Raw genomic sequence first — 27,014 nt, forward strand, 5'->3', positions numbered from 1 at the left:
TAAAAAATTGAAATCTCTGTTGTTCTGAGGTCAGAGTGGTGTCTTCCTGTCCCTGTTTTGCCGAGGAGGGCGCCTCCACGGTTTTTTCAATGGTAGAAACACGATCAAGGGGAAGACAGGACACACCTACCAGGTGAGGCTCTCCACTTTGGTAGGATGGAGGACCTGGGCTGGGCGTTCTCTGTTCAGAATAGGTTTTCATAGGAGCTTAAGGGAAAACATCAAGTGAGAAGTAGACATGCTCATTGGCATGGTCCCAATTAAGGTGCCTCGTGTGAGGACACAGGATATGAACCACTGGATGCCCGAGCTCCCAAGAGCTCCCGTTTTTTTTTTTTTTTTTTTTTTTTTCCCATTGCCCCGAGGCTACCAACCTGGGAGGAACTGGATTTCAGGGGCTGTCCCTCCAGTCTGGAAGTCAGCTGACGGCCACTGGTGCAGAGGCAGGGTTTTATCTGTCTCCTTAAGTGAAACAAACAAGACAGCACCTGTTGGAGGAGGCTGATGTGTTCCTCCATCATTAGTGTCAGTCAAAAACAAAAAGAAAACAAATAACCAAAGAGAAAAAAAACAAAACAAAAAACAAACAGAAATAGCCACAAAATTTCAGAACATACCATATATGCCACATGAGTACAATATCATACATACATACCACATCGTGTATCATGTATCATATCATATCACACCATACTACACATGGACCATACCATGCACATCCTATACATGCCAAGACCTCCTATGCCATACAAAAGCAATGTCATATCACACCACACTGTACCACACACTCTCATACCATATACAACACACCAGCTTGTGCATACAACATCCTACTACATACAATATTCCATGCACACCACAGCATACATAATACGCAACCATACACATATCATATCACACATATATTGCACCACACATAACAAATTGTAACCAACACACCACACCATGCCACACTTCTAAACCATACACCAAACGCACACCAACCCCCACCCCCACCCCCACCACCCCTCCCACAGGGGCTGTGTTCACTGAGAGTTATGACCCCAGTCAAGCCATGCCCCAGGGCAGCCATACTCTGCGGGAGTTATGCTGTGGGGTTGTCTTTTCCTGTGAGTCTGGCCAGGCCTGAGGGTAAAGGTCTCCTAGCAACCTAGCGTGTGTCCCTGTGGCACCTGCTTCTTGTTCTCTGTCTTGTTGATGATGCTGATGATTCTCTGGAGGGATGCCTTGGCCTTCTTCCTGTTGGCTGGTGAGGACAGAAGTGGGAGCCATGTGTTCCAGTAGTGCCGGGCGGCCATCATCACCAGGGAATTGCTGTTTGCTAGACCCCCAAACCTGAAATGACATGCCTGGTCTAAAAAACCCAATAGGCTGCGCGGGCTGCTCGCCCAGACCCACACCTTTCCCAGGACTAGGAAGCTCTTTCTACAAAGGTCTTGTAGGGGAGGAGTGGAATCAGGGTGGTCCAGCTCTGGGACTGTACGGCAGGCACCATGGTAGTGCAAGCCTTGTGTGCCACCTCCCTAGCTCCTCAGGTGCCGACCACATCCCAGGGCAACAATGGGCTCTCCTAACCTGTCCCTTGCTGTGCCCACCTGTCTCCGTTCCTTAAGCCCCTGGATGCTTTGGGACCCTCTGGACATCCTTTGCACCCCCTTAGCTCACAGCTCTATTGAGTTTCTCCCATGGATGCCCCGGTGTCTGTGAGCTCAGCTGCGTGACAGGATGTCGGCAGAGGCCTGCTGGTACCACATGATTCCTTCCTCGGGATTCGGTAATGTCCCATAGCACCATGGTGGCACTACACAGGCTTGGCTTCCCCCTATACTTAGCCAAGCCAGCCTATCCTCCCCCTCCCCGTTGCATACCTGGCACTTTCTACAAAGGCCTTGGCTGCTGCTAGCCGTAGCTGCTTCCTGCCTTTCAAGTTTTCCATGATGCTACGGCCCTGGATGCAGGACACCATACACAGCATTTCTGCTGCGAGCTTGGCGTTGCTCCTGGGGAGGACACAGAGCAAGTGAGGGGAGAGATGGGAAGTGATGCATGCTGCTCTCCACTCACTGCAAACGTGATCCTTCCACCCATTGCCCTGCAAAGGCATCCAAAGACGGAGGCGCACTTCTACCTTATTCTGTGCTTTGGGGCGAGTGATTCTTCTCCTTCTGGCCTCCTGAGGCCATCCTTACCAGTGAACTGAGATGCCTACGTCTAGCCTGGGTGTTTGGGACACTCATTGTGGAGATGGTCTTCCATTCACAGAGATACTACATAGCGAGGTTCATTGCGGCTTCTGGAGATACCCATGCACAGAGACTTTCTGGGGATGTGGGAATCAGCTCTGTGGGTGCCTGGCTGATGGATTCTCAATTACCCTTATGAGAGACCCCAAATCAGAACTAACTGGCAGACTCCAGCGAACCCACGGAACCATGAGACAGACTACTTAACTGGCTTTTAGCTGCTAGTTTCTGGTGGGTTTCCATGCATCAGTGGGCCAGCAGAACCATCTGTTAGGCTCAGCCAGGCTGTTTCCTGGGCTCAAAACAAAGTCTTGTCCCAGGTGGTCTGTACTCTGTACTTAGAGGTGCACACAGGCCTGCAGTACCATCTCAGAGCAGCACCTCAGCTCCTCACACAGTCTCCGGTTTCCCAAATCCAGGGGAGCTGTGGTCTGGGTACATGCAGCATGGGGGTGAGGGTGGGGTGAGAGTGGGGCGGGAGGAGAGCATGTTCCCGCTGTTTAGCTCAGCCACACGGATTTTATTCTGTGAGTAATAAACTTGTTCTGAGAACACTTCTTTTGGGTCCGGGGGCTCTGGAAGACAGGCACCTGCTTGCTGGAGCAAACATCCACATATGCCAGTATATGCCAGTATATGCCAGTAGAGGAAGGGCAGCTGACCTTAGACTGTAAGGACCTGTTGCACAGTGGGAATTTGTGGTCTGAAGATAAACTGAGGTTATGTGGTAATTAGAATCCCTTTTACAGGTGGTATGTTGGTGTAAAGAAGGTTGAGAGCCTAGCCTGGGGAGTAACAATCGGAAATTTTGATCTTTCCATACAGGGCCATACAACTTTAAAAAAAAGAGGTGCGCTGCAGCCAGCAGGGTGCAACAACAACAGTCACCAGCAGGGGGCAACAACGGTCTATAAAAGACTTTCAGAGGCCTTGGCGGGGAACTCAGCATTGCCCCCTCCAGGTTTCTTGTTGCTGTTTGTATGCATGGGCATCTTTGCTTTATTTATTACAGGGAATTCCTTTATAAATTAGATTTGATTTAGTATCACTGATGGAAGAGTGTGCTAGCCTGGCCTGGTGCTACGCCCGGCTCCCCTCCTGTGCCCAAACCGGTGGTGGCTGTTTGCAGTAGCACAAACAGCTTACAACAACCCTTTCTGCGGGGGTGATCAATTCTTTTTCTCCTAAGGATATTTTGAGTGGGTAGAAGTGGATCTTGCACAGGGTGGAACATGGCCATTTCCCCAGCTCTGGTCTGTCCCTATTGCATGTGGCTTCTATGTCTGCAGTCACCGCATGCACCTCCCCTTGTCCGTCTTCCCCGCAGAGCTATGGTAAGTAGACTTCAGCTACTCTGGCCTCCCTCTTCCAACTCACTATAAAATCAAAGGAAGAGCGAAATTTGTAGATGGCTCAGTGGTAAAGGTCGTGCCCTCTAAGGCCAGGACACCAAAAGTTGTTGTAATCCTTTTCTCTTCTCATGCCTGTGGCCAAATTCCCCATAAGAACAATTGAAAGAGGGTGGGGCTTTTGGTTCCCGTTTGAGCCAGATTCCCTGCTGGAATATAAGAGGAGTGTAGCCTCATCTCCTAGCTGACTCTTCTCAGCATTCTCGTCTCCCTCACTCTGCCAGAACGGTCCATTAAGTTTTTCTAGGACTTTTCAGTCCTAATTTACAAACTCTTCCACATTCCTCCTACTAACCAGTTCTAAAGGCCCATGGGCCACATGATCAGGTACTCTTCAGTGCAAATGTCATGTCCACACTGCAGGTCATAGTGCAGTGTCCACACTGCAGGTCGTGGGCTTCTGCTGACTCTCAGCAGTGGTCTGAACATAGCCTCGGAGCTGCCGCTGTGCACAGGACACAGGCTTGGCCTTGTCCTCATAGGAGTCTGACCAATCAGGAGGCAGATGCCACACACCCCCTAAATCCTGCCAACACAGGCTGGCATTACCACCACACCAGGAGCGCATCAAAAGGGCTCAGAAAGCAAGGCTGGTAGACATAGCTCAAGACTGGGGACACAGGTAAGGGGAAGAACTCAGTGGATTTGGGGACTAAATCTGGCCACTGGGCAGAGGAAGCACATTTATAGCCCTGGGCCATGACTCTGTCTTTCAGGATAACTGGACTCAGGAAAGAAGCCAAAAAGAAGAGCCCAAGGAAGGCAGTCTTGACTGTGTGGCCAATTGTCCCAACACTGCTTTTTACAATAGCCCCATGTTCAGGAAAAAAGGAAAAGGGCATTGCTGAAACTATGAGGGAAGATGGACGCGTTCTGGTGCTTCACTGGTGGTGTAGGCTGACTAGTTAATGTTCCCCTCCCCCATCCAGGCTCATGTGTTTGAACACTGGTTCGGAGCAGGTGGCACTGTTTTGGGAGGTTGTAGGACCTTTAAGAGATGTCACCTTGCTCATGGGATCCAGCTATTGAGGACAGGCTGTGTGTGAGGTTTTTGCAGTCTGGCCATACTTCCTCCCTGCTCCCTGCTTCCTGTTCTAATGAACAGACTGTGTAGCGAGCCATCCCAGATGCACACTTTAGCTGCCTTCTCACAGCCTGGCCCCCATGCCTTCCCTCTGCAGTGCACTGCAGCCTGAAACCATGAGCCAAAATGAACCTTTCAGTTCTGAGTCGCTTCTAATCAGTCCAGAGCGACGAGAAAGGGAACTCAAACCACCAGTGGCTCAGAATTGCCAGCAGTTGCCATGGGAGGCCCGACAGAGACGCTGTCTCCTGTCCAACAAGAGAGGGGATGGCCTGCCCATATCCTCTGGTGACATTATACTACAGTGTAATGAGTCTTGTAACTTAGAAATCCCTTTGCTGAAGCCGTCTGCACCAGGGTTGGAACGTGGTTGAACTGAGAACCACATACGTCCTCTAACGTCATACGCTGAAATCCAACTCCCCGGGTGATGGTTATTAGCAGAAGGGATGTTGGGAAATGAGCCAGCGCAGTGCAGAGTTGGAGCCTCAGGACGGAACTCTGCCCCATAAAGGAATACAAAGGAGCGCCTTGCCTATTCTGTCATGTGAAGTGGTGACCTTTGAACTAGGCAGAGACACTCACTAGACACCAACTTCAACACCAGCTTCTACACCATGAACAAGAAATCCCCACTTCTTGGGCCTCTCTGCTGTGGTATTTTATCACAACTAAGAGAACCATCCACTCTTAGCTAGTGGTCATACACAGACCGCTGTTGTACAGACCTCCCAGCTGAGGCCTGTGTAGCTCCGAGTCCTCAGTGATACCGAGCTTCATGTGCCCTGTTCACTGTGTTGTTTGTTCTAGAGCACACAGCCAGAAGCAGGTGAAGGACCGCCAGGTTCCTGCCAGCCACCCCTTGGTCAGCAGGGCTGAGCCTCTGGCCCCTCCTCTGGCAGGAGACACACTCCATGCTCTGCTTCTCTGGGGATGTTACTGTGTGCCTCTAGGACATCATCGTGGAAGTCACTTACGGTTCAAACGACCTCAGGTGCTTGAGGCCCATCTGTGTGGCATTCTGAGAACACGCCATGGTGACCTCATGGTCGTGAGCCATGTAGGCGAAATGGGTGAGGCGTGTCAGGGTCTGCAGCTCCACCAGATGGTCGGACCAGTTGCACTCGGAGGCCATCTTCACCACCTTACCAGCGTGTGACGCAGGGGAGAAGGACATCGCATTAGTGACAATGACTGCCTAGTGGTCTGTGGCCCTCGACAATGACCACGCTGCCAGCCCAGTGAGCTCCATCAATCCCGTGTTACTTGCGCATGGCTTAGCATGCATGCTGATAGGGATTACTAAGCATATGCAGTTCCAGATAGACCACACCCATCTGTGAAGCCAAGCTGCAATGTTTGCTACTGATCTCAGCTGCCTCATTCTCACCGCTCTCCCAGCACACGGCCACCTCTAGACCAAGGACAAGGTATAGGTATGCCTGACCTCTCATATGCCTCTGTCTGTGCTGAGGTCTTGGGATGAAGGGGACCACAGTCAGGCCACTGAGAGAAGCATTCTCTTCACACTAATATAAAGGATGGTGCCATACAGAGGCCAGACATGTGTGCTTTGAGAGAAGGCAGCTGCAGGGATACAGTGGGAACCGCAGTGCCGATGTGGATGTGGGTTTGAGTTCTGACTGCCTCGGGCAGGATCCCAAGCCTCAGTTTCCTCATCTTTCCTGGATGGGGGTTGCTGAGTGACCTCCTGGAATCCCTGGGGAGACTCACCTGAACTAGCGGGGGCACAGTGAAGTCCATGAGGCCCAGCCCGTTGCATGAATACATCTCAAGGGCAACTAGGACCCTGGTCACAGAGCTGATGTCTTCATTGGTACTCTGGAAGGATGGATAGGGTTGAGAACCCAGGCGCCCAGGGAACAGTGCAGGAGGAAGCGGTGGAGACCTGAGCCCCTTTTGAGATAAACCTGTGCAATATTGGTCTCGAGGAACAGCCAGACCCCAGTATTTGGAATGTTGATCTCCTAGGCTATTTTGGGAAAGTTAACCTCTTCATTATCCTCTTAAGCAGCAAGGCCCAAAGTCTACACTCCTGGGCCTTGAAGGCAGTGTTGTCTGGCTTCTAAGGAGGACTTTCTAGAGGGAGAAAACTGTCGAGTCCTGGTTGCTGGTACGGGATGTCTCATCAACCCCTTCTGCCTGGCCCCAGCATAAATGTCCCTTCCGCCCCCCCCCCCCCGCTCCTCATTGAGATTAACTTACTGCAGAGTGAGGGGCATGGTGGGGATGCTTGAGTTCATACAGTTCCCTTCTTCCCAGACCTTGCTCCCATAGTCCTTTGTGTCTGGGGGAGGGGAAGGTGGGGTGCCAAGGAGATGACTCTGTCAATGAGTGTCAGTAAGAGTGGGTGGCACCCCCAGAGGCCCAGAGCTCAGATCTGGTGGAGACTTGTTGTCTTAACTTGCAAGATCAGCAATTTTGGTGATGGTAGAGAGCAACCTCAGACCTCACTAGGTGGAAATAGTCCCTTCCCAGCAAATACGGTCATATCTAAGACCATAAAGAGAACGATGGGAAAGGCAGTGTGTGGGCAGGTCCTAACGCCTTCAGCACCTACCTGCTCATCGGTGCCTAGCCGCTGACCAATCTGATGCTGCAGTAGCTGCTTGGCCTTCACCCAGGTGGCAATGAGGTGCTGCCGGACATTGGTGGGCACGATGTCCTCCGGCACATTCCCATTAGTGAGGTTCAGTGCAAATTCACAGACCTAAAACAAGTGTATCTTCACCACAAGGCAAATCTAAGAGGAGACCTTGAGCCCTCCCTCCTTCCTCCGGCCTTCCCCTGCCCCCCTGGGCTGCAGGGTATAGTTACCTCCACAGCTGCTCTGATATCTGATAGAGCCGAAGACTCCAGTGGAGCATGAACCAAGATAGGGCGCACATTCTTCTTCGACTTTTCAGGTGTCTGGGTGGGAATCCAGCTCATGATCAGGCCTCGAGCAAGGGCATTACAGAGCATGACCAGCATGACTGAGTCCCTGGAGGGTGACATGAGAGCTGTGACAGCCCAGCAGGACAGTGCTCAACCCATGCAGCCTGCTCTCCCTCTCTCCCTCCTTCCCTCCCTCCCTCCCTCCCTCCCTTTCTTTCCTTCTTGTCAGGTCTCACTATGTTGCCCTGGCTAGCCTGGAACTCACTTTGGAGACCAGGCTAGCCTCAAACCCTCCCCAACACAAATGCTTTCAGATTTCTAACTTCTCATTCATCTAGAGTCAAAAACAAACAAGCACGTAGTCTTGAAATCCCACCCTCTCCCCACCTCCAGCCCAAGGTGTGAAGAGCTCAAAGCTACTTCACAGCAGTGTCTGGGCCTATGCTGGCCTCTTTGCGATGGCTTGGAGCAGAGCCAGCTGTGGGGCAGCGAGGCAGGTGTGGGTCCCGGGGACCATGGAGGTCATGTTGTCACAGTACAGGCTGAGAGTGTCCTCTATGCACAGGCCTGACCCACGCCAACTTGTCTCTCCTTGCTCTCACAGCGGTCACACCTGACACCTGCAGCTATGACTCTCCAACATAAACACTTGTGGGTATCCACACCCACCCTGTGTATCCAACGATCTTGATGATGCTCAGGAAGTGGAATAGGGAGTCCACCAGCTCTTTCTGCCTCCCAGCCAAGATGAGATGCCGGTTGTGGTTCAAAACGTAGACCACGGCGTTCTGCACAATCCAGGATTCTCCTAACTCCTGCCCAATTTCTGCAGCGCGCATCCAGTTGTTCATGGCATACTGTGACAAGTTTTCTATCCAGGTTCTGAAACAAGACACCATGCAGCGGTCAGCTCAACCGCCGAGCCTCTACCTTCCCTATCCCATACACCACTGCTGGTGTGAGGGTGGGCTCTCCTGGTCATCCCCACTCCAGTTTTCAAGGCATCTCAGTCTGGTCAGTCATCCCTGTACAGGCCAGGAATTCAGGCTCTAGAGGGACCGTCTTGGTGCTGCTCTGCTCACGCATGTCCCCAGATGCCCCTTATCACACCTGGGCCTGGTGAGGTCCTATCCGGGTACCAGCAGCTCCCTCTCACAGCTCCTCTCATGCTATGAGTCTCACAGGCCCTTCTCATAGCTCCCTGGTTTGAGGAGGAGCGCTGACCTAAGTAAGCGCTCACCCATGCTGCCTCCTGCCATGCCTGTATCTGCCCTCACCTCCTGGCTCCGCATCTTTCTGTAGTTGTGAGAGCCTTGGGTGCATATCGTTTGCTGGGTGGTTGGTACCTAGAGTGGGCAACGAAGCCGCCCACCACAGCGGGCACCATGGAAGGGATTCTCTCCCATCAGCCTAGGCTGGGTAACTTCTTCCCATCAGGGGCCAAGTGGGTATTTTAGTGAGTTGCTAATGACTCTAGTCTTCTTCTTTTTGTTTGTTTTTACAGTTGTTTGATTTGGGCAAGCCACTCTCAGCTCTAGCTGCATACAAACATCCTGGGCTAGAACATGTATTATCTTGCTTCATCTACAACTGGGGCTGGGCAAGGGAGGCGGATTCTCAGTCACTTAAGTGTACAGTAGTGGTTCTCAACCGTCCTAATGCCAAGGCCCTTTCATACAGTTCCTCATGTTGTGGTGACCCCAGCCAGAGCATTATTTCCATGGTTTCTTCATAACTAATTTTGCTACTGTTACAAACCATAAAGCAAATATCTGACATGCAACCCCCAAAGGTGTCATGACCTATGTAGGTTGAGAACCACTGGTCTACGGGGTGGCTAGGACTCCCACCCACCTGTACGTGATCCACTCTGAATTGCTCTCTGGTGGTTCAGGCACGTAGCCGGCTGGGTGTTGGCTCAAGTCCTCAGGAGGAATGGCCTGGTTGTTCAGCTGTACACCTTCTGAGCGCAGGAGGTGGACAGTGGCCTGTGAGGAAGAACACAGAGAAGTCACAGCAAGGCAGACCCCAGCATTGGGGGGGGGGCAGGGAGGGGGACTGGGGATGGGACACACGGCAAAGCCTCCTCCCTGAAAAAGCCAAACACAAGTTAGAAGGATCGTGTGCTGGATTTGCATACCCCACCCCCATCTGCCTCAACACCCTGCCAGTTCCAGAGTCTCACCAAGGGAGGAGCTTATTTCAAAAGCACAACCCTTGCCCATTATCATATCATACTTCTGCTGGAGGGCAGAGCAGTCTCCGTGTTCTCCTCTGGCAGCTAGCCAACTGCTCATCTCTCTGAAGCCTCTTACACTGGCTCTGCCACTTTAAAGGCTACAAAGCCTACCTGGCAGGGGGATGGGTGGGAGGACGCGGGTCAGGCCAGCCCTACACTGGTAAAACAGTTAGTCAGTCTCAGCCACTGGTCTCCAGCGTATCAACTCTGGGCTCTGCCATCTGGCAGTTTTATCTTTGGTCATGTTGTTGTCCCAAGTCTTTAATGGAATAAACAGGTGTGTGCCTCAGCCCCCGGCTTTGTGTCCACTGAGTAAGACCAAAGAAATTGTTGTAGCCATTGTGAGGGTAAAACAGTGCCTCTGGCATTGGCCCAGGCATGGCAGCAGAGAGCTCACACTCAAGGGCTTTGGATACAGCTGGGTCACAATGCATGCAGTTAGTTTGGGGCAGGGCCAGCACTGGGTCTCAGCATCCCAGTCTGGAAGGGAGCAGGCCCATTAGAGATGGGAACCACGAGCCAGCCCAAGCCTCTGCTGGGTCCATGGAGTCACAGGGCATATATCTCATCTCCTTCAAAAGCTTCCTAAACCAACACCAAGTTCAATCCTCAAATATGACTTCACACCCAGACTGCAGAAATAATCCCCCCCCACACACACACAAATATGCACCAACACACACCATGCTGCATCTCAAGTCACACTTTTTCATGCAGTCCTCAGGAACTGAATTGACTTTCTGTCTCTACCATGTGGTTATGTTTGGGGCGCGCAAAGGGTGCCCTTACAACAAATCTCTCTGGTGTGTTAATGGCCACAGCAGCACTGGCAGCTACAATGGCTAAGACCTTCCTGACACACCTCAGCGCTGATGAACAACACCTTTGCGATCTTCCTCAGCAGGTCAGGGGGCATCTGCTTATGCACGGTCATCTCAGAGGGAGCCCAGTCAGTCATGGAGCCCTCAGTGATTTTCTTCTTCCTCCCTGAGGGAACAGCAGCAGGGAAAGGGAGATTCTTTTTCAGCAATCAAAACTTGTCCCAACTTTCTGTGGGATAAGCCCTTCAGGAAGGACAGCATAAACCTGTATCCTTCTGATCATTACAGCAGCCACTACTGGTCTGCTGTAAGCACAGCCACCATGAAATGGTGCCATGTACACGTGGAATCTGTACAGTCCTGTCCTGAGCTTTGAGCAATCTGTAGTTGACTGTAACAGTGACTGCAGAGTGTGCACTGTGTGGATCGCTGATGAAGGGCAATGTTCAGAGGATAAAGGTCAGGAAGCAGGCTGCATGTCATGTGCTCAGCACTGATGCTTGCTTCTTGCTGCAGATATTTCCAGGCCTTGGTGGGTGGCCCTGTGGCTATGAAGTTCACAGATAAAGGACTGACTGAATACATACTCAGAAATGTTGCTCTCTGTGACAAGACTCCTCTAAACCCAAACACATGACCAGGGCGCTTCCGAGAGGTGGCCAGTGGCTCTGTGTTGCTTGGTGTTCCTTGGTGGGACCTACTGGTGATGCCACTGAACTCACGATGGCCTGAATCTCAGCCTACCCACATGCCACATGCTCACCCTTACCCACTTGGTAAGGATGCGTACCTCGTTTTAGCTTTGTGGACCTCTTTGCTTTGACGTTGTCATAGAGGAGGCAAAATCGGGATGCTGTGCGACAGACATCCCACACGTCTTGCTGCCAGGCAACCTTGGCCAGCTCCGCCCAAATCACAATTCTGCTCCTCAGGACCCAGGTGGTGAGAAGGAAACACAGGTGAAATTAGGAACACCTGCAAGGGCTGTTGGGGGGGGGGGAGCCACCATACAGGGCCAGGTGTCAATCAGTGGCGGCTTGGGACATGGAAGTGCACCTGGCTGAGGCTGTAAGTGGGGAGGGGGTCCTGCAGAGTTGGGTGATGCAGGGGGTCAGAACTCAGGGGTCAGAGCTGGAATAATTCCTGGGGTAAGGCCCAGAGGCCAGAGCTAGGCCTGTCCCCAAGGTCACGTACAGCTCTCTCCCCACTATCAGTGGTTCTTTTGGTCATTTAACAATGAGAAATGCTCCCACATAAGTCATTTCCCTACATGTGGTATGGGTGGCTGTCCCTGGGTTGGGGATTCCTGTGGTGGCCTTGGCCAGCATGACCTACTAAGTTGTTCCCCAAGAGGAAGCCACATCCTCAGCATGGGGGCTACATGTGGAGCACCTGTGGCTTGTGTCACCTGTCCTGGGCTCCCAGGCAGCTGTGAACTTGGTGCCTGGATGAAGGTCTCAGCTGGCAGACCCTCCTTGCTGGCCCACCTGTCTTTGTCATTCTCATATCCCAGACGCCGCAGGTGTCCAGCAGCTTTGTCCACAGAGAGGATGTGATGTCGAGCTTTCGCACAGAGGTAGGTGAAGCGGCCCTTGATCTTCCCAATGGAAACTGAAAGCAGAAGATAGCCAAAATGAAAATATATAGAATAGCACTGCTGTGCCTGGCAAACAGGTATACAAATGAAGTTTGGGTAGCTGAGCTCATCTATGAATGTGAAGAGGCCCCATCCCCAGTGTATTCCCAGTGTATCACCAGTGCATCACCAGTGCATCACCACTAGTGCATCATCACCAGTGCATCATCACCAGTGTATCACCACCGCTGTATCACCAGTGCATCATCACCAGTGTATCACCACCGCTGTATCACCAGTGCATCATCACCAGTGTATCACCAGGGCACCATCAGCAGGGCACCATCACCAGGGCATCATCACCAGTGTATCACCAGGGCACCATCAGCAGGGCACCATTAGCAGGGCACCATCACCAGGGCATCATCAGCAGGGCACCATCACCAGGGCACCATCAGCAGGGCACCATCACCAGTGCATCATCAGCAGGGCACCATCACCAGGGCACCATCACCAGGGCACCATCACCAGGGCATTACCAGTGCTTTTGGACCAGCAATGACATTGAGCTATTATGGAGTGAGTGGAGCCATCAGTCATCAGATACAGTGAAGTGGAAACTTCTGGCTTAAGTCAAAGGATGTTTTGCTAGGGCACACAGGGGAAAGGATGTCTTGCTAAAGCAGACACATGAAAGAATGTTTCCCAAAATAGACACAGATGAAAGGATGTCTTGCAGACACGTGAAAGGACGTGTGATGTAGAAGTAAAAATATGACCCCACAGAGAGGTTCCTGCGGCAGCTTGCCGCTTCCATGGCCTTGCCTTGGGCCATTTGGTGAGCATTGCAGTTTCTTCAGGATTGAACTACAGCTTCCTGGTGTCTGCTTGCTGAAAGGCCTGGACTGTAGCTGCTGGTTAGTGTCTGGTGTTTCCCTGCCTAGAGGACTGATCTGCAGCTGCTAAGTCATATTTGGTGTTTGCTACAGGACTGAACTGCTGGCAAAGAATATTAAGCTCACCCCCTCCCCCCGCCAGAGAACTGTTGTTGAGCAGGTCCACTTCCCCCACATCCTAATAACTTTCCTCTTCCACTGCCTCTGCTGAGTGATGGGCAAGAAAATGGATATAAAAATAAAATATGCAAAATATGTACTGTGGGCTCAGTAGCACCAGGTCCCTGACCTGCCCCCACATCCTGTCCTCTCGGGCAGTGCCCACTGTCCACTTCCAATCCCAGCAATCCTTCTCTTTCATGTAGAGGCTTTCAACTCTCTTCGGATCTAAGATGAATACCTACCCAAAGCTCAGCTTCATAGTGAGAGTCAGCTGCCCAGTGCAGAGGCAGGCACAGGAGACACCAGATAGGAAGTTGGGGATTGGGCCTATGTGCACGCCTTTCAGGTGGTACCCTGCCTCCTCTGTGCTTCCCTATATAACACAGGTGTCTACTTGCTGGGGTACCCTACTTTCTGGAGCCCCTACCTTAGCAAGTCTCAGAATCTCCTGCAGGTACCAACTTGGCACTATGTCCTCTGGTGAAAATGCAGACTTGGGGATAGTTGTTTATGTTCATCTAATAAAATGAACCAACCAAGTAAGACAGACCATCCGTGTGATGTCAGCCGACCAATGGCTGCTCAGACTCATAAGGGTCAGAATAAACCATGAGCGATGCAAATGCCAAAGCAGATGGTGGCGTAAGACAACTCATGGGCCTGAAAGGCGATTTCCAAGGCTTCAGTCATCCTAGCCTAGGGCTGGGACTCCATCCTCCCCATCTTGTGTCTTGCCTGGGACTCACAGCATGGACTACAGCCAACGCAACTTCAGTCTGTCATCTCTGAAGCTCCAGTCCCTATAATTGTTTCACCAGAGCTGTGCTGTGCTGGGGGGAGCTACAGGAGAGTGCCCCCACCAACTAAGACTTGCCTGCTGCTCTAGCAACAGTGGCGCTGCCTATTTCTAGCCAGAGTTGCTGGTTTGGCCCTGAGAGCTGGGCTCAGCAGCCACAGCTAGGGTAGAGCGCTACCTTTTTCTACAGTGGAAACAAAGTAAGTGGGGCAGGTAAGTGAAATCAACTTAGCTTTGATCCAAAGAGCACCCCAGGACTGCTGTCTCCATTCTCCAGATGGCACTATAGGCTGAATTAGGTCTCCATATAAACTGTTTCCAAGTTCTATCCCCAGGATTCCAGAATAAACCCTTCTTTTCAAGAGATGGGGTTTGAATAGGTGATAAGGTTGAAGAGAAGAGACCATTGGAAGGGGGTGGGTCCTGTTCAGTCTGATCCTTATATAGAGAGGATAGTGAGGTTGACATGTAGGACAGTCAGTGGGGATACAAGGAAAATATGACCATCTATAAGCCAAGGAAGGTGGTATCAAGAGAGACTAGCCCACCACATCGCCATCACAGATGTCCAGCCTCTAGAACAGCAAGCTTAAGTCCTGGGTGTAGTATTCTGCTACTAAGAGCCACTTGCAGACACAATCCCTCTCTAGTGCTTCCAGTGATTAATAAGGCATGTCACAGCAGAGTCAAGGGCGGTGAGTTCGAGGACAGCACTTACCTTTGGCCTCATTCTCGCTGTCCAGCACAATCTGGAAGGTGTCGGGGGCAAGAGCCAGGCCTGCATTCACCAGGATTGCACGCTTCTTCCGGGCACTGTCTTTTGGGGTGGCTTTCTTTGCCTGCAGACAGGGTGACGTGCATGATATCTGAGGCCCCCCTCCCCTGGGACAGCCGAGACTCTTGATGTGGTCTATGGTTTCACCCTCAGGCAACGCAGCTCCCACAGGCTTCCTGGATGCCATACAGACCTTGGCTAGCTGAGCCTGGGCATCCTGCTTGGGTCTAAATGGTCCCTTGGGCTCTCTCTGACCCAAGATTCCCCCTTGGTCTTTCCATTAGAAGGTTGATCCCACAATGGGTTAGGTCTGTACCTGTTCAATGGCCATAGTGGCCTTGTCTTCAGGACGATCAGGAGACTGGTACAGCATGGTACCCAACTGCAGCCGGCGGTAGGTTATCTTGATCTTGTCCTTGTAGATACCTAGGCTGTCCAGTCTCATGGCCTTCTGCATATGCTCAATGGCGGGCTCCACCCGGTCATCATCCTGCTCAATATAGGCCATCTCCATGTGCACTTGGCAGCGCAACAGGATCATGAGACTAGAGGTAACAGCACATGAGAGGGAGCTGTGGCGGGCTGCTAGGGAGCCTGTGGGACTTTTGTCCAGTTGCCAGCAAGAGGTACAGAATGACCCCGCTTTCCAACCTCTTTCCTATCTTGTCTTGAAACCTCGCAAAGGGAGAGAAAAATTGTAATGGTTGCTACAGACTCCTGGAAATAAGCTCACCCAGGCTGAGAAGAAGCCGACAGAAAAGGGTTCACGTAGTACTCCCTGCTATGATGTGAAAACAGGGCATGCTGAGCTTTCCTGTTGTCACCCAGATGTCACAGCTACCCTGCTGTCCACTGCAATGGACCCCTGTCTCCTGGAAGAGACTTGGTGGCAATGCTGTGGTCCACTGTCTTTGACTGATGGATACACTGGACATTTGCCCAGGAGGCTTAGCCACATTTCTGGCTAATTATAGCCAAGGATGGAGAAGCCCCTGCATATGAACAAAAGCATTGTGCAGTAGTGATGGAGGGGCTACCTCAAGCACTGCCACAGGATGCACAGCTCACAATCCACAGACTGCTGGATGGAGATGCTCTAGTGGCCGGTAGCTCACTGACTTTCTGCCAAGACGGAGAAATAAAAGTGATCGCAGCATTCCCACTACCTTAGGGGGGACGTACATATGGTGAGGCTGTGTAGAGAAGCAGAGAGGGCCTGTGGTATGAGGCGTTGGAGCTCTGCTACCCACAGGAGCAAGAACCTGGTGCACCATGGTGTCTACTGTGGATGGAGTAAGAGGGGCCCGTGTGAATCTTGCTGGGAGCAGATAGCAGGGGGCATTCATAGACAGAAGTCCCCAGGGGCTGGGGGGCAGAATCTGGGTTCTGATGCTGGACAGCATGAAATCTGGGTCCCCTGGACAGAAACTCACAAGAGAAGTGGCCGTGAGCCACGTGAGAGGCAAAGCAGATGGGCACAGTGTTGCCTGAGTTGAGCAGGCAGCAGGCAGAGCCTGGGCTTGCCAAACAGCAGGGATCTTTGTGCCTCTGTCCCAGCAAAACACAAAGCTCAGCCTGAAGAGAGCCTGTTTCATGGGAATATTCCCTCCGGGATGGGTGTGGGGAGCACTTGGGCCTCCAGAGATGTGCTAGAGCAGAGGTGGACCAGCCAGGGTGACTTTTAGGCTACCAACCAACGTTGAGCTGACCACCAAAACAAGAACACCACTTCTTTGAGAATGGCAACACTCATGGCACTTGCCTGTAATCACAGTGCTTGGGAAGCAGAGGCAGGAGGATCATTGCAAGTTGGAGGTTAACCTGATTTATATAACAAGTTCAAGGCTGGTCAAGGCTTCATTGTCTACAAGCTATGTAGAACCCTGTGTTAAACAAACAAAAGATGCCAAGACTTTGTAGGTTCCCACCTGCAATGCTTAGTACAGAATCATCAGTCACTGTCCTGGCAAGAGATGGAAGAAGATAGCACAAGGTCAGGACCCAGATAGGCTGGCTTTGGGGGTTTGCAAATAAACCTTCTCAAATAGATATACATGTCACAAAACTGCTCACATACAAAGGAAAATAGTGGTGACACGGAAACACTGAACTAAAAGCCGTGGTAAGTGAGAAGAGGACCATCCTAGCCAAGTATGATGGTGGAGCATGGGACGAATGAGCCGTGTGAATTGGGGAGCGGGCCTGGATCAAGAGTGAGGGCTAAACATGTCCAAATCCCAAAAAATCTCATCTTGAAATTGGCAGGAGTAGGATTGTGTGCTCTTGTCTCTGTCTCTGTCTCTGTCTCTGTCTCTGTCTCTGTCTCTCTCTCTCTGTCTCTCTCTGTCTCTCTCTGTCTCTCTCTCTCTCTCTCTCTCTCTCTCTCTGTGCCTACATGCTTCAGTGCACATAGCCTTGCAACCCCGACTTCTACCACCGTTGAGGTAGTCACATAGCCGATGGCCATATTACAGGTTTAGCTTCATCTCTCCCTATAAGGACACGCCCAGCAAGCACCTGAAGTTCCTCTTCATGTAAATGGAGCATTCCCAGCACCTAGGTACCACCCCATAATGTACACTCATCCCCCAAACTGCTACCCACTCCCCCAGGTTGATATAGCCCTTATTATCCCAAATAATGAGACCTGTAGGCTATTTCTTCCCAGCACTCAAGCCAGTTCCTGCCAGTTCCTGTGAACCTGCCCAGATAAGCCTTGTTCCTTCCATTCTGGCCCAGCCCAGTACACGGTCACACCGAGGACAGAAGCAGAACAGGGCCAGCTGCAGAGAGGACGGCCAGGAAGATCATGAGTCTGGAAACAGAAATGGGCTGATTGGAAGAGTCAAAACAAAAAGGATGTAAAAACTGAACAGTCCCCAGGAGCTGCAAGAAGCACTCCCATATTCTGCATGTGTATAGCTAGTATCCCAGACAGTGGAATGTATTCAAAGAAACAATAGCTAAAAATTCCTCAAATCTGATGAAAGTGTCATTTAACATTCTGAAATTATATGAACATTTTAAAGGCTCCTGCGATATTATAACCAAAATGCTAAAAAAAAAAATTAAAAGAAATGCTTGAAATTCAGAAAAGATGCACACAGGGAACCACGCTGCAGTGGACTTCCCATCAGAGACCCTGGAGACGAGACAGAAGAAAGAAGCCCTTCCAGGCATTTAAAGAATGCCACACCTGCCAACCCAGCATTCAATAACAAACACATTCTCTGAGGCTGAGATGGTGTGGGATCAGTGCAGATCAGCAGAGCTGAGGGTTTCCATCAGCCATGTCCTGTTCTCCAGGATGGCCACCTCCACCTCTGCCACCCACCCCAAGCTGCTCTGAGGAAGGAGGAGATGATCCTGGAATTTGCAAAAATGAGGTGAACATAAGAGGCCATGGTTTTCCTAGAACGAAAAGGTTGCTGGCAATAGGCATAGGCTAGCTGTGGGGCATAAGGCTGGCATCTCCATGGATGGAGAGAAGGATGATGGGAACTAAAGTGCCCCATGCAGGCTGTGTGAGGTAAAGGAGGCTTCTGCAGTGGCCTTCGAGGAGCCTGTCTCCCTAGAGATACATAGAAGTAAGAAAGAAGGAAGAGAGGATTCTAGAATATACAGCTATCTCCAGGGGACAGAGCAGTGGCAAAATTGAGAGAGGAAGGGCATATTGGTGAGTATCCAAGCTGCTTACTTCAAAGCAAGGACTGGTAGGCATGTTGTGGAACAGTGGTTACGGGGAGCAGGCATGTTGGGGTCTGCATCAAACAACATAGACTGCCTGCTGGGCCAGCCATGCACATGGCCCTAGTGGAGAGTCCATTTGCCAGGGTGGAGGGGATGAGTCAGCCTCACACCCTGGCTGGGACCTGCAATGCTCCTTTCCCTGGGATCGTCACAATGGACAAAAAATCAGGATGTACAGCATGAGCCATGTGACCACCCAAGCATGGTGACACTGTGCTCTGGGGAAGGGCTCACTCATTTCAGTCCAGGCGTAGAGACTGTCTCTGACTGAAGACCATCCCAGGATATAGTCAACCAGACAAGCATCCCCCAGGGCCTGGATGATCTCACTGTTGATCATGGGAACCAAGGCAAGTAGCTCTATCAGAGACGCTGGAAAGGGATTTTAGAAAGACGCCTCAACAACTAACTCAGAAAGCCAGTATGACCTCTGAAGTGGTGACTTCTAGTTCTTTGGGAAGTCAGTTGTATCAAATGATGACTTGCTGGGGCACACAGGTGAAAGGATATCTTGTCAAAGCAGACGTGGGAATTTTCCTGAAGCAGACACAGGTGAAAAGATGTTTTGATATAGGAAATATGTGAAAGGGCCTTTGATGAAGGAGTATAAATCTGACCCCACAGACAGTGGGAGATGAGCACTGAGCTGCGGTTTGGTTTTCTCCACCTAGCTATTCTTCACTAATGACATGCATTGGTTTGTTGAGCTCAACTTGTGGTAACTCCGCCATTGAGAGAAATCTGCCCAAGAACGGATATGAGGTTCCTATGGAATTTCCACGGCCTCACCTCAGACTGGTTGGTGTTCATGCCTGGTGTCTGCCTGCTGAAAGGACTGGACTGTAGCTGCCGGTTCATGCCTGGTGTCTGCCTGCCTAGAGGACTGCTCTGCAGCTGCTGAGTCATATTTGGTGTTTGCTACGGGACTGAACTGCTGCCAAAGAAGATGGAGCTCGCCCCCAGAGAACTGTTGCTGAACAGGTCCGTGTTCCCCCGTCCTAATAACTCTTCTCTTCCACTGCCTCTGCTGGATGCTGGGCTAGAGGAGAGGTTGAACCCTTATTAAAAGTAGGTAGCAAAAAAATTCATGCCTACAGACCTCGGTGTCAAACTGGCAGAGATACAAGATCTGAGCCGGCAGGCCACAGAACAGAGAGATGCCCATCACCGGCACAGGAAAGATGCTCGCTCACAAAGGGAAATGAAGAGCACCCACTGTCGCATACAGACATTCACCCGCAGTACAGCTGAAGGCAAGAGATCAGTAAAACCATAGATTTGTGCAAATACAGAATGACAGAGACCCTGCAGTACGGTGTGAGCAAAAGGAGGTGCACTTTGAAGAAGGGGTCTCTGGCTTATGATGGTAGCCTGCCCACCACATATCCCCAATGGCCATTGAGAATACATTTACGAGCCTCTCCTCAGATAATCCTACCACCATACTTTGACGGGCAGATAGAGCAGGGACTGTTTATGTTGTGAGGATTCTATATGTAGGTTGCCTAGGTGACTGGAAGGCGTCATCTGGACAAGTGAAACTGGGCTCGTGTACCAGTCTACCGCACAGGTGATGGTGGGAACAGGGTGCACACATCCTGGGCTCTGTTTATAGTACTAAAAAAACCAAACCTCTATCCCAGTTCTCCCCAGACACGGAATAAATGGTGCCCACCTATCAACCTTTTCCAGAATCTCAGCGATGTTGGTCAGCGGCTTCCGGAGGTGGTGCCTCAGGTTGTGCTGCAGAAGGGGCAGGCAGATGTTCCACTGTGCAGTACACAGCACGTGGATGGTCGTGGGGTTACCCAGGCGAATGGCCCGCTGCAGGATGTTGTCCATTCTCTTTATGATGAGTAGCTGCTCCTGTAAGGGGCACAGTGAATGGCTATCTGAGGCTTGCGTGGTGAGGATGGGAAGCCAACCATGGTCACCACCTAGAAGAGCCAGTGCTGGGGACAGAAGTCAGGGGAAATGGCAGATTATGGGGGTCAGACGTTAGCTGTCCCCAGGTCATCAGACCAGGGCCCTGATCCCTCTAAGGATGCCACAACGGTCCTTCCTATCCTGCAGTATGATCCTTCTAAGACATGCTGCAGCTCATTGTGGTTCTTGCATGAGTGAAGTCAGAGTCCATTTATTTCTAACTGGAGTCTGCCTGCTAGGGCTTACATCTTTCATTCACTACCCAAGAAGAATCGCCTCTGGTTTGTGTTATGGGTCCTTTCCAGCAGAAAGGCTCGAGGCTGGACTTTCAGGAGCTGTGATATACACTCACACTCTAAAGCTTTCCTCAAACCTATTCCACACTATTCTGTTCTCAGCCACCTCCCCCAATGGCCCCTGGCTTCCTGCACCCAGTGTCCCCAAACCTAGTCTGACCCCAGTGATGCTCCGGTCTAGGGGACCTCCAACTTGGGCTTTAGGCTTTACCTCGACGGCTCCTCGAAGGTACATTTTGAGCTTGCTTCCCAGTCTTAACGCATCTAATTCACACTCCAGACCTTCCACTTCTAGCAGCTTGCTAGGATCCTGGAGACGCAGATGGAGTTTTGAACACAAAGACATTAATGATGGCAATCATGCACATTCATCAGCCTTAAAGACCCTTAGAACGCCTTGAATCCCAGCAGAAACAGAAACCAGAAAATGGACAATCAGAGAACAGCCCAAAGTAGGGGGAACGTGTAACAAGTCTCAAAAGATACAAAGGGAGAAAGACTTTGTGAGACCTATTTGGGGGGAGGGGTGGGACGCCTCACTGATTTCAGAGGACCTTGAATTTTTCTTTCCTTTTAAACATTGTTTTTCTCTTTTTTTTAAATGCAGGGACTCACACATTATAGCTAAGGTATCCCTGGAGCTCACTCTTTAGCCCAGGAAGCCCTTGAATTCACACCAGTTCTGCCTCAGTTTCCTGAGTGCTGGTATTACAGAAGTGAGCCACCACACGTGATGTGTGCGTGCTTGTGTGTGAGTGTGGAAACCAGAAGGCGCCTTGCGAGGGCTGGCTCTCTTCTCACAGGATGTGGATTCTAGGAGCAAGCCCAGATCATCAGGTTTGATGGCAAGCACCTTTGCACACCGAGTCATCTCACCTGCCTTTGGTTTAAATTTTTTTTTCTTTTATTGAGGAATTCATACATGCAATATAATGTATTTTAATCAAAGTCACCTCCATTTTCTTCCCTCTAACTTATCTCCTATCTCCACCACCTCTATTCCCTTCAAATTTCACATATTGACTTCTAAAAATAATACTTGTCATATATTACATCCCAATTTCAGTTTTCCCTCCCTCCCTTCCTCCCGGTCCCTCCCCTACACCTCCTTTCTCTCTCAGATTCACTCCTCTTCGGTTTTCCTTCCTTTCAGGGGTATCAAGCCAACATGGCATATCATGCTACAATAAGACTAGGCACTTCCTCTCATATTAAGGCTGGACAGGACATCCTAACAGGAGGAAAAGGGTCCCAAAAGCAGGCTAAGGGTCAGAGACAGTCCCTGCTCCCAGTGTTAGGAGTCCTACAGGAAGACCAAGCTACACAACGGAAACATGCAGAGGGCCTAGGTTAGACCCCTGCAGGTTCTGTGATTGTCGTTTTAGTCTTTGTGAGCCACCATGAGCCTAGCTTAGTGGGGTTTGTGAGTTTTCTTGAGGTGTCCTTGGTCCCTCTTGCTCCTACAATCCTTCCTCCCTTTCTTCCGCCAGATTCCTTGAGCTCCACCTAGGGTTTATCTGTGAGTCTCTGCATCTGCACTTATCAGTTGCTGGGAGAAGCCTCTCTGATGACGATTATGCTAAGCTCTAGTCTGCAAGGATAGCAGAATATCATTAGGAATCATTTCATTTTCCTTTTTTTGTCCAGTTGTGTTTGGTTCTATCCCAGGTCTCTGGGCTTTCCAGCCTCTGGGTCTGGCCCTCCAGGCAGAGTCAAGGGTGGGCTCCCTCTCATGGCATGGATCTCAAGCTGGACCAGTCAGTGATTGGCCACTCTCACAATGTCTACACCACCACATCTTGCAGGTAGGACAAATTGTAGGCCAAAGGTTTTGTGGCTGTGTTGGTGTCCCAGTCCCTCCACTGGAAGCCTGGCCTGGTTACAGGAGATTGCCGGTTATGGATCCCTATCCCATTAGCTAGGGTCACCCTCATAGAATCCTGGGAGTTTCCATTGCGCTAGTTTTCTACTTCACCCCAGGGATGGCCCCCAGTTGTCTCTCACTCCATCCTGCCCAAACCTGATCCTTCCTGTTTCTGTCCCCACTTGCCCCCATCCACCTAAAGATATATGGTCTAGTTCCCCTGTCCCGAGAGATTCATCCATTCCCACTTGAGCCCTCTTTGTTACTTAGCCTCTCTGGGTCTGTGGATAGTAGCATGGTTATTCTTTCCTTTAGAGCCAATATCGACTTATAACTGAGTAATACTATATTTATATTCCATGGTCTGGATTACATCACTTAGGATGATTTTGTTTCTAGTTCCACCCATTTGCCTGCAAATTTCATGTTGTTATTCTTTTTAACAGCTGAGTAATACTCCATTGTGCATATGTACCATATTGTCTTTATCCACTATTTAATTGAAGGACATCTAAAAGTTGTTTCCAGTGTCTGGCTGTTATGAATAAAGCTGATAGTTGAGCAAGTGTCATTGTGGTAGGATGGAGTGTCCCTTGGATATATGCCTAGGAATGGCATAGCTGTGTCTTGAGGTAGATTGCTTCCCAACTTTCTAAGTAACCGCTGTATTGATTTCCAAAATGGCTGTACAAGTTCGCACTCCCACTGGCAATGCGGGAGTGTTCCTCTTGTTCTACACCTTCACCAGCATCTGCTGTCACTTGTATTTTTGATCTTGGCCATTCTGACATGTGTTAGATGGAATCTCAGAATCATTTTGAGTTGAATTTCCCTGATGGCTTAAGGACCTTGAACCTTTCTTTAAGGTTTCTTGTCCATTTGAGATTCCTCTGTTGAGAATTCTCGGTTTAGAGCCGTACCCCATTTAGTTGGATTATTTGGTTTGTTGATGTCTAGTTTTTTGAGTTCTTTATTTGTTTTTGATATTAGCCCTCTGATGTTGACTTCTTTTTAATTCACAGAGTCCATTTATTGCTCTTAGCACGTGCATTGGTGTAGAACCATCTACCAGGGTGTGGGTAGCCTCCCAGAGGTGACAGCCCTGAAGAAAACTTCCTCCTTCTCCCAGAAGCCATCAGTTGCCAGTATCTTCCCAGCTAGGCCCGAGACCTTCTGCTCTCCTCACTTCATGTTGAGATTTGTGTCTGGCTTGATCTTGTTTGGGTCTGGTGCAGGCTGACACAGCCACAGCCAGTTCAAATGTGTGACTGCCCAAAAGGCACTGCTTCTTGTAGTCACCTACAGTCTCTGGTTCTTACACTCTTTCCATGCCCACTTCTGCAATGATCCGGGACTTTGGGAAGATGGGATATGATACAGATGTCCCATTTAAGGTTGAACAGTTGTGGGACTCTGTGTTAATCATCTACCTCAAGGTATTTCTCTCAGAAGGTTTATCTGCGAGGATGCCACGTCTTTAGGTGTCAGTTTATTGCTGTTTCTATTCAGAAGAATAGCAACTGTAGATTCTCTCTTAGAGCTATTACCTACCTAGCCTTGTTAACAGTGCTAGCCATGAGTTCTGCCATGTGGACCAGCTTTACATCTGGTCAGAAAGTGACTGGTTTCTTCCATAACTTGATGCCGTTATTGCGCCCATGGGCACATCTTGTCAGGCCTGTAATTACCGTAGTTCATAGGACTCGTACCTGGGTTAGATAAATGTCAGCTTTTCTGCCTTGGAGGTGTGTTTAGAGCCAGCACTCTGAAAGCCAGACAGTAGGGATGGAGGGCCCACACGGCAGCTCAATTTCTCTTCATTCTATGACTAAGCTATGGGGTGTCTTCAGGAACAGCATCTTACCATCAAGTTTGGGGGGGCGGACAACCAAGATCAGTGCCAATATTCTGTAATGTTGTGGGGGTCAGGCTGGGAGACACTGGCTCAAGTTTTTCAAGAGCAAAATGAAACATCTATAAAATTTAGCAAATGTGTTTTATTTCACTTCTGCCTGGGGTCCCAGCAGCAAGCAGCAAAAGCTCATAGTTTTGGTGTGAGGTGCCCTGGCAAAAGCCCTGATCCTGCCATCACTGTGACCACTGCAGGGTTCCTTGAGTGAACCCCATTCAGGGACCTCATCCCAGTCTTGAAATCCTACTGGTGGAAGTCTGAAGTTTGAAGAGGGAGTTTGGGGGGGGGGGCGCAGCCAGAATTTCTGAACTTTTCAGAGTTACATGGGAGCCACTGCTCATGTCTTCATGTCAAAGCAGTTTCAGAGAACACATGAGGATCCCAAGGCACAGGCTTGTGGGTGTGGGAGGCTCCTGCACAGACCAAACTTATCTCTGTGTTTCATGGCAATTTTAATTGGTTGACTTTCTTAATAATTCCCTTTTAAAATGCAGGAAAGCCTCACCAGCTGAAGACATGGCAACATTCTAACTCACTGGTTTCCTGTGCCCATGCTTCTGCCCACTGTGATCACAGCACAATAGACCAGGTCCACTGTGATCACAGCACAATAGATTGGATCTGTTTCATCATCTCACCATTTATTCCTATCTGCTCCATCATTTCCTTACTCTATTTTGTTTCTTCAGTTTTACTTTGGACAACCTACTCTTTCCCCTTCCTCCTCCTCTTCTTCTCCTCCTCCTCCCCCATCTCCCTTTTCCTCTCCCTCAGTTCTAGGGATGGAATCTAGGGTTCGTACCCAATAGGCAAGCCCTCTACCCACGGAGCTGCATCCTCAGCCCCTCTGTGTCCTTTGAGCATTCACTAGCCACATGTCCGTTTGGTGTTACCTTCATGGGACATATGGTCTCCCACAGTCTTGCACCTCCCGAGGTCTTCTCCCCACCATAACTCCACATTAGTAACTTCCCAGCAGCACATACACCACTTCTCTCCTGCTGGTCTGCTGTGGTGTCTCCCACAGCTGCATTCTGCTTATCACAATCCCCACAGCACACCTGGTGACCTCAACTGCCATCGCTGCCCAGCGAGGCTCTAGCTCCTTGTGAAGCACCATTTTCTTCTCATCCAGATTCCTTTATGCTCTTGGGAAGTGGAGGAGGTCAAATAAAGCCTTTTGTACTTTAAAAGGTATCATATTAGTTAGGGTTTCATTGCTGTGAAGAGACACCACGGCCACCACCACGGCCACGGCCACCATTTAATTTGGGGGCTGGGTTAGGGGTTTAGAGATTTAGCCCATGATCATCATTATGGTGGGAAGCATGGCCGCACCCAGGCAGGCATGCATGGTGCTGGAGGAGCTGAGAGTTCTACATCTTGTTCTGAAGGCAGCTAGGAGGAAGGTCTCAAAGCCCACCCCTACAGTGACACACTTTCTCCAACAAGGCCACACCTCCCAATAGTGCCACTCTCTGGGCCAAGCATATTCAGACCACCAGAGGTATGTCTCAGGGTGTAGTTCTAGGCCGACCAGATGTTAGCATTCCAGTGGCCATCCTTGTCCTTTTGCTTTTACCGTCTCCAGCAAGAAGGCGACTGCCACCCCTAACTGCAGTGTCTAAGTACCCCACAGCCCTGTGTCTCCATCTTCCAGGTTGCCGATGTAGCATTACATTTTGTCTTCCAGTATCTGTCTCTTCTTGTCTGTCACTAGGGCAGTTTAGCATATCTGTTGCTCTTCTAGGAGCCACCCCAGGCTTGCAGGCACTGTGACCCTCCCCACAGAGCTGCTTCTTTGAGTTTCAGCTGGTTTCTAACCCGCTTTGATGTCTATATGAACTGAGCCAGTATAGTTCTCAACTCCCGGAGTTCAAGTCACACCTCAGTGCTGCATGGCTGCGTTTCTGTTTCACATGGATGGTCAATACTTTTGTCTGCCTTTAAAAATGTTTGGAATCAACTAGATATTACAGCACCCGTGTCGTGGTATTCATATCATGTGTTGGTTGATTTGGATTGTTTTTATTTTCTCACTTTTTTTCCATGGGTCATATCTTTCTTCTTTGCATGCCTGGCAATTTTTTGGCAGGTACCACACACTGATAATTCTACTTTGTTGGACAAGGCAGATTTTTTTTTTTAATATTTGAGAACTTCACAAGACCTATGATGTATTCTGATCTACCTCCAATTCTCTCCATTCCAACTCCTTCTGTATCCTTCACACGACTGTTTCCTCCCAGCTGCTGCTGCTGCTGCTGCTTTCTTCTTCTTCTTCTTCTTCTTCTTCTTCTTCTTCTTCTTCTTCTTCTTCTTCTTCTTCTTCTTCTTCTTCTTCCTCCTCCTCCTCCTCCTTCCTCC

General features: G+C 50.2%; 1 protein-coding gene across 2 annotated transcripts in view; it reads right to left on the bottom strand.

The window, feature by feature from the left end:
- Cfap46 (cilia and flagella associated protein 46) overlaps positions 1-27,014 on the bottom strand; it is an 84,355-nt gene that overhangs the window by 44,407 nt on the left and 12,934 nt on the right. For both annotated transcript variants that reach the window (XM_029480136.1, XM_021167336.2), the window contains 16 exons: positions 21,083-21,181; positions 20,325-20,515; positions 15,216-15,444; positions 14,843-14,963; positions 12,182-12,305; positions 11,485-11,615; positions 10,736-10,860; positions 9,489-9,622; positions 8,304-8,516; positions 7,575-7,740; positions 7,318-7,467; positions 6,471-6,578; positions 5,714-5,880; positions 1,869-2,000; positions 1,173-1,335; positions 375-462 (listed from right to left, as the gene is read on the bottom strand). In XM_029480136.1, coding sequence (XP_029335996.1) covers positions 375-462; positions 1,173-1,335; positions 1,869-2,000; positions 5,714-5,880; positions 6,471-6,578; positions 7,318-7,467; positions 7,575-7,740; positions 8,304-8,516; positions 9,489-9,622; positions 10,736-10,860; positions 11,485-11,615; positions 12,182-12,305; positions 14,843-14,963; positions 15,216-15,444; positions 20,325-20,515; positions 21,083-21,181 — 2,341 coding nt within the window. The remainder of the gene's footprint in view (positions 1-374; positions 463-1,172; positions 1,336-1,868; positions 2,001-5,713; positions 5,881-6,470; positions 6,579-7,317; positions 7,468-7,574; positions 7,741-8,303; positions 8,517-9,488; positions 9,623-10,735; positions 10,861-11,484; positions 11,616-12,181; positions 12,306-14,842; positions 14,964-15,215; positions 15,445-20,324; positions 20,516-21,082; positions 21,182-27,014) is intronic.

This window comes from Mus caroli, chromosome 7 (assembly GCF_900094665.2).
Source record: "Mus caroli chromosome 7, CAROLI_EIJ_v1.1, whole genome shotgun sequence".
Taxonomy (NCBI): Eukaryota; Metazoa; Chordata; class Mammalia; order Rodentia; family Muridae; genus Mus; species Mus caroli.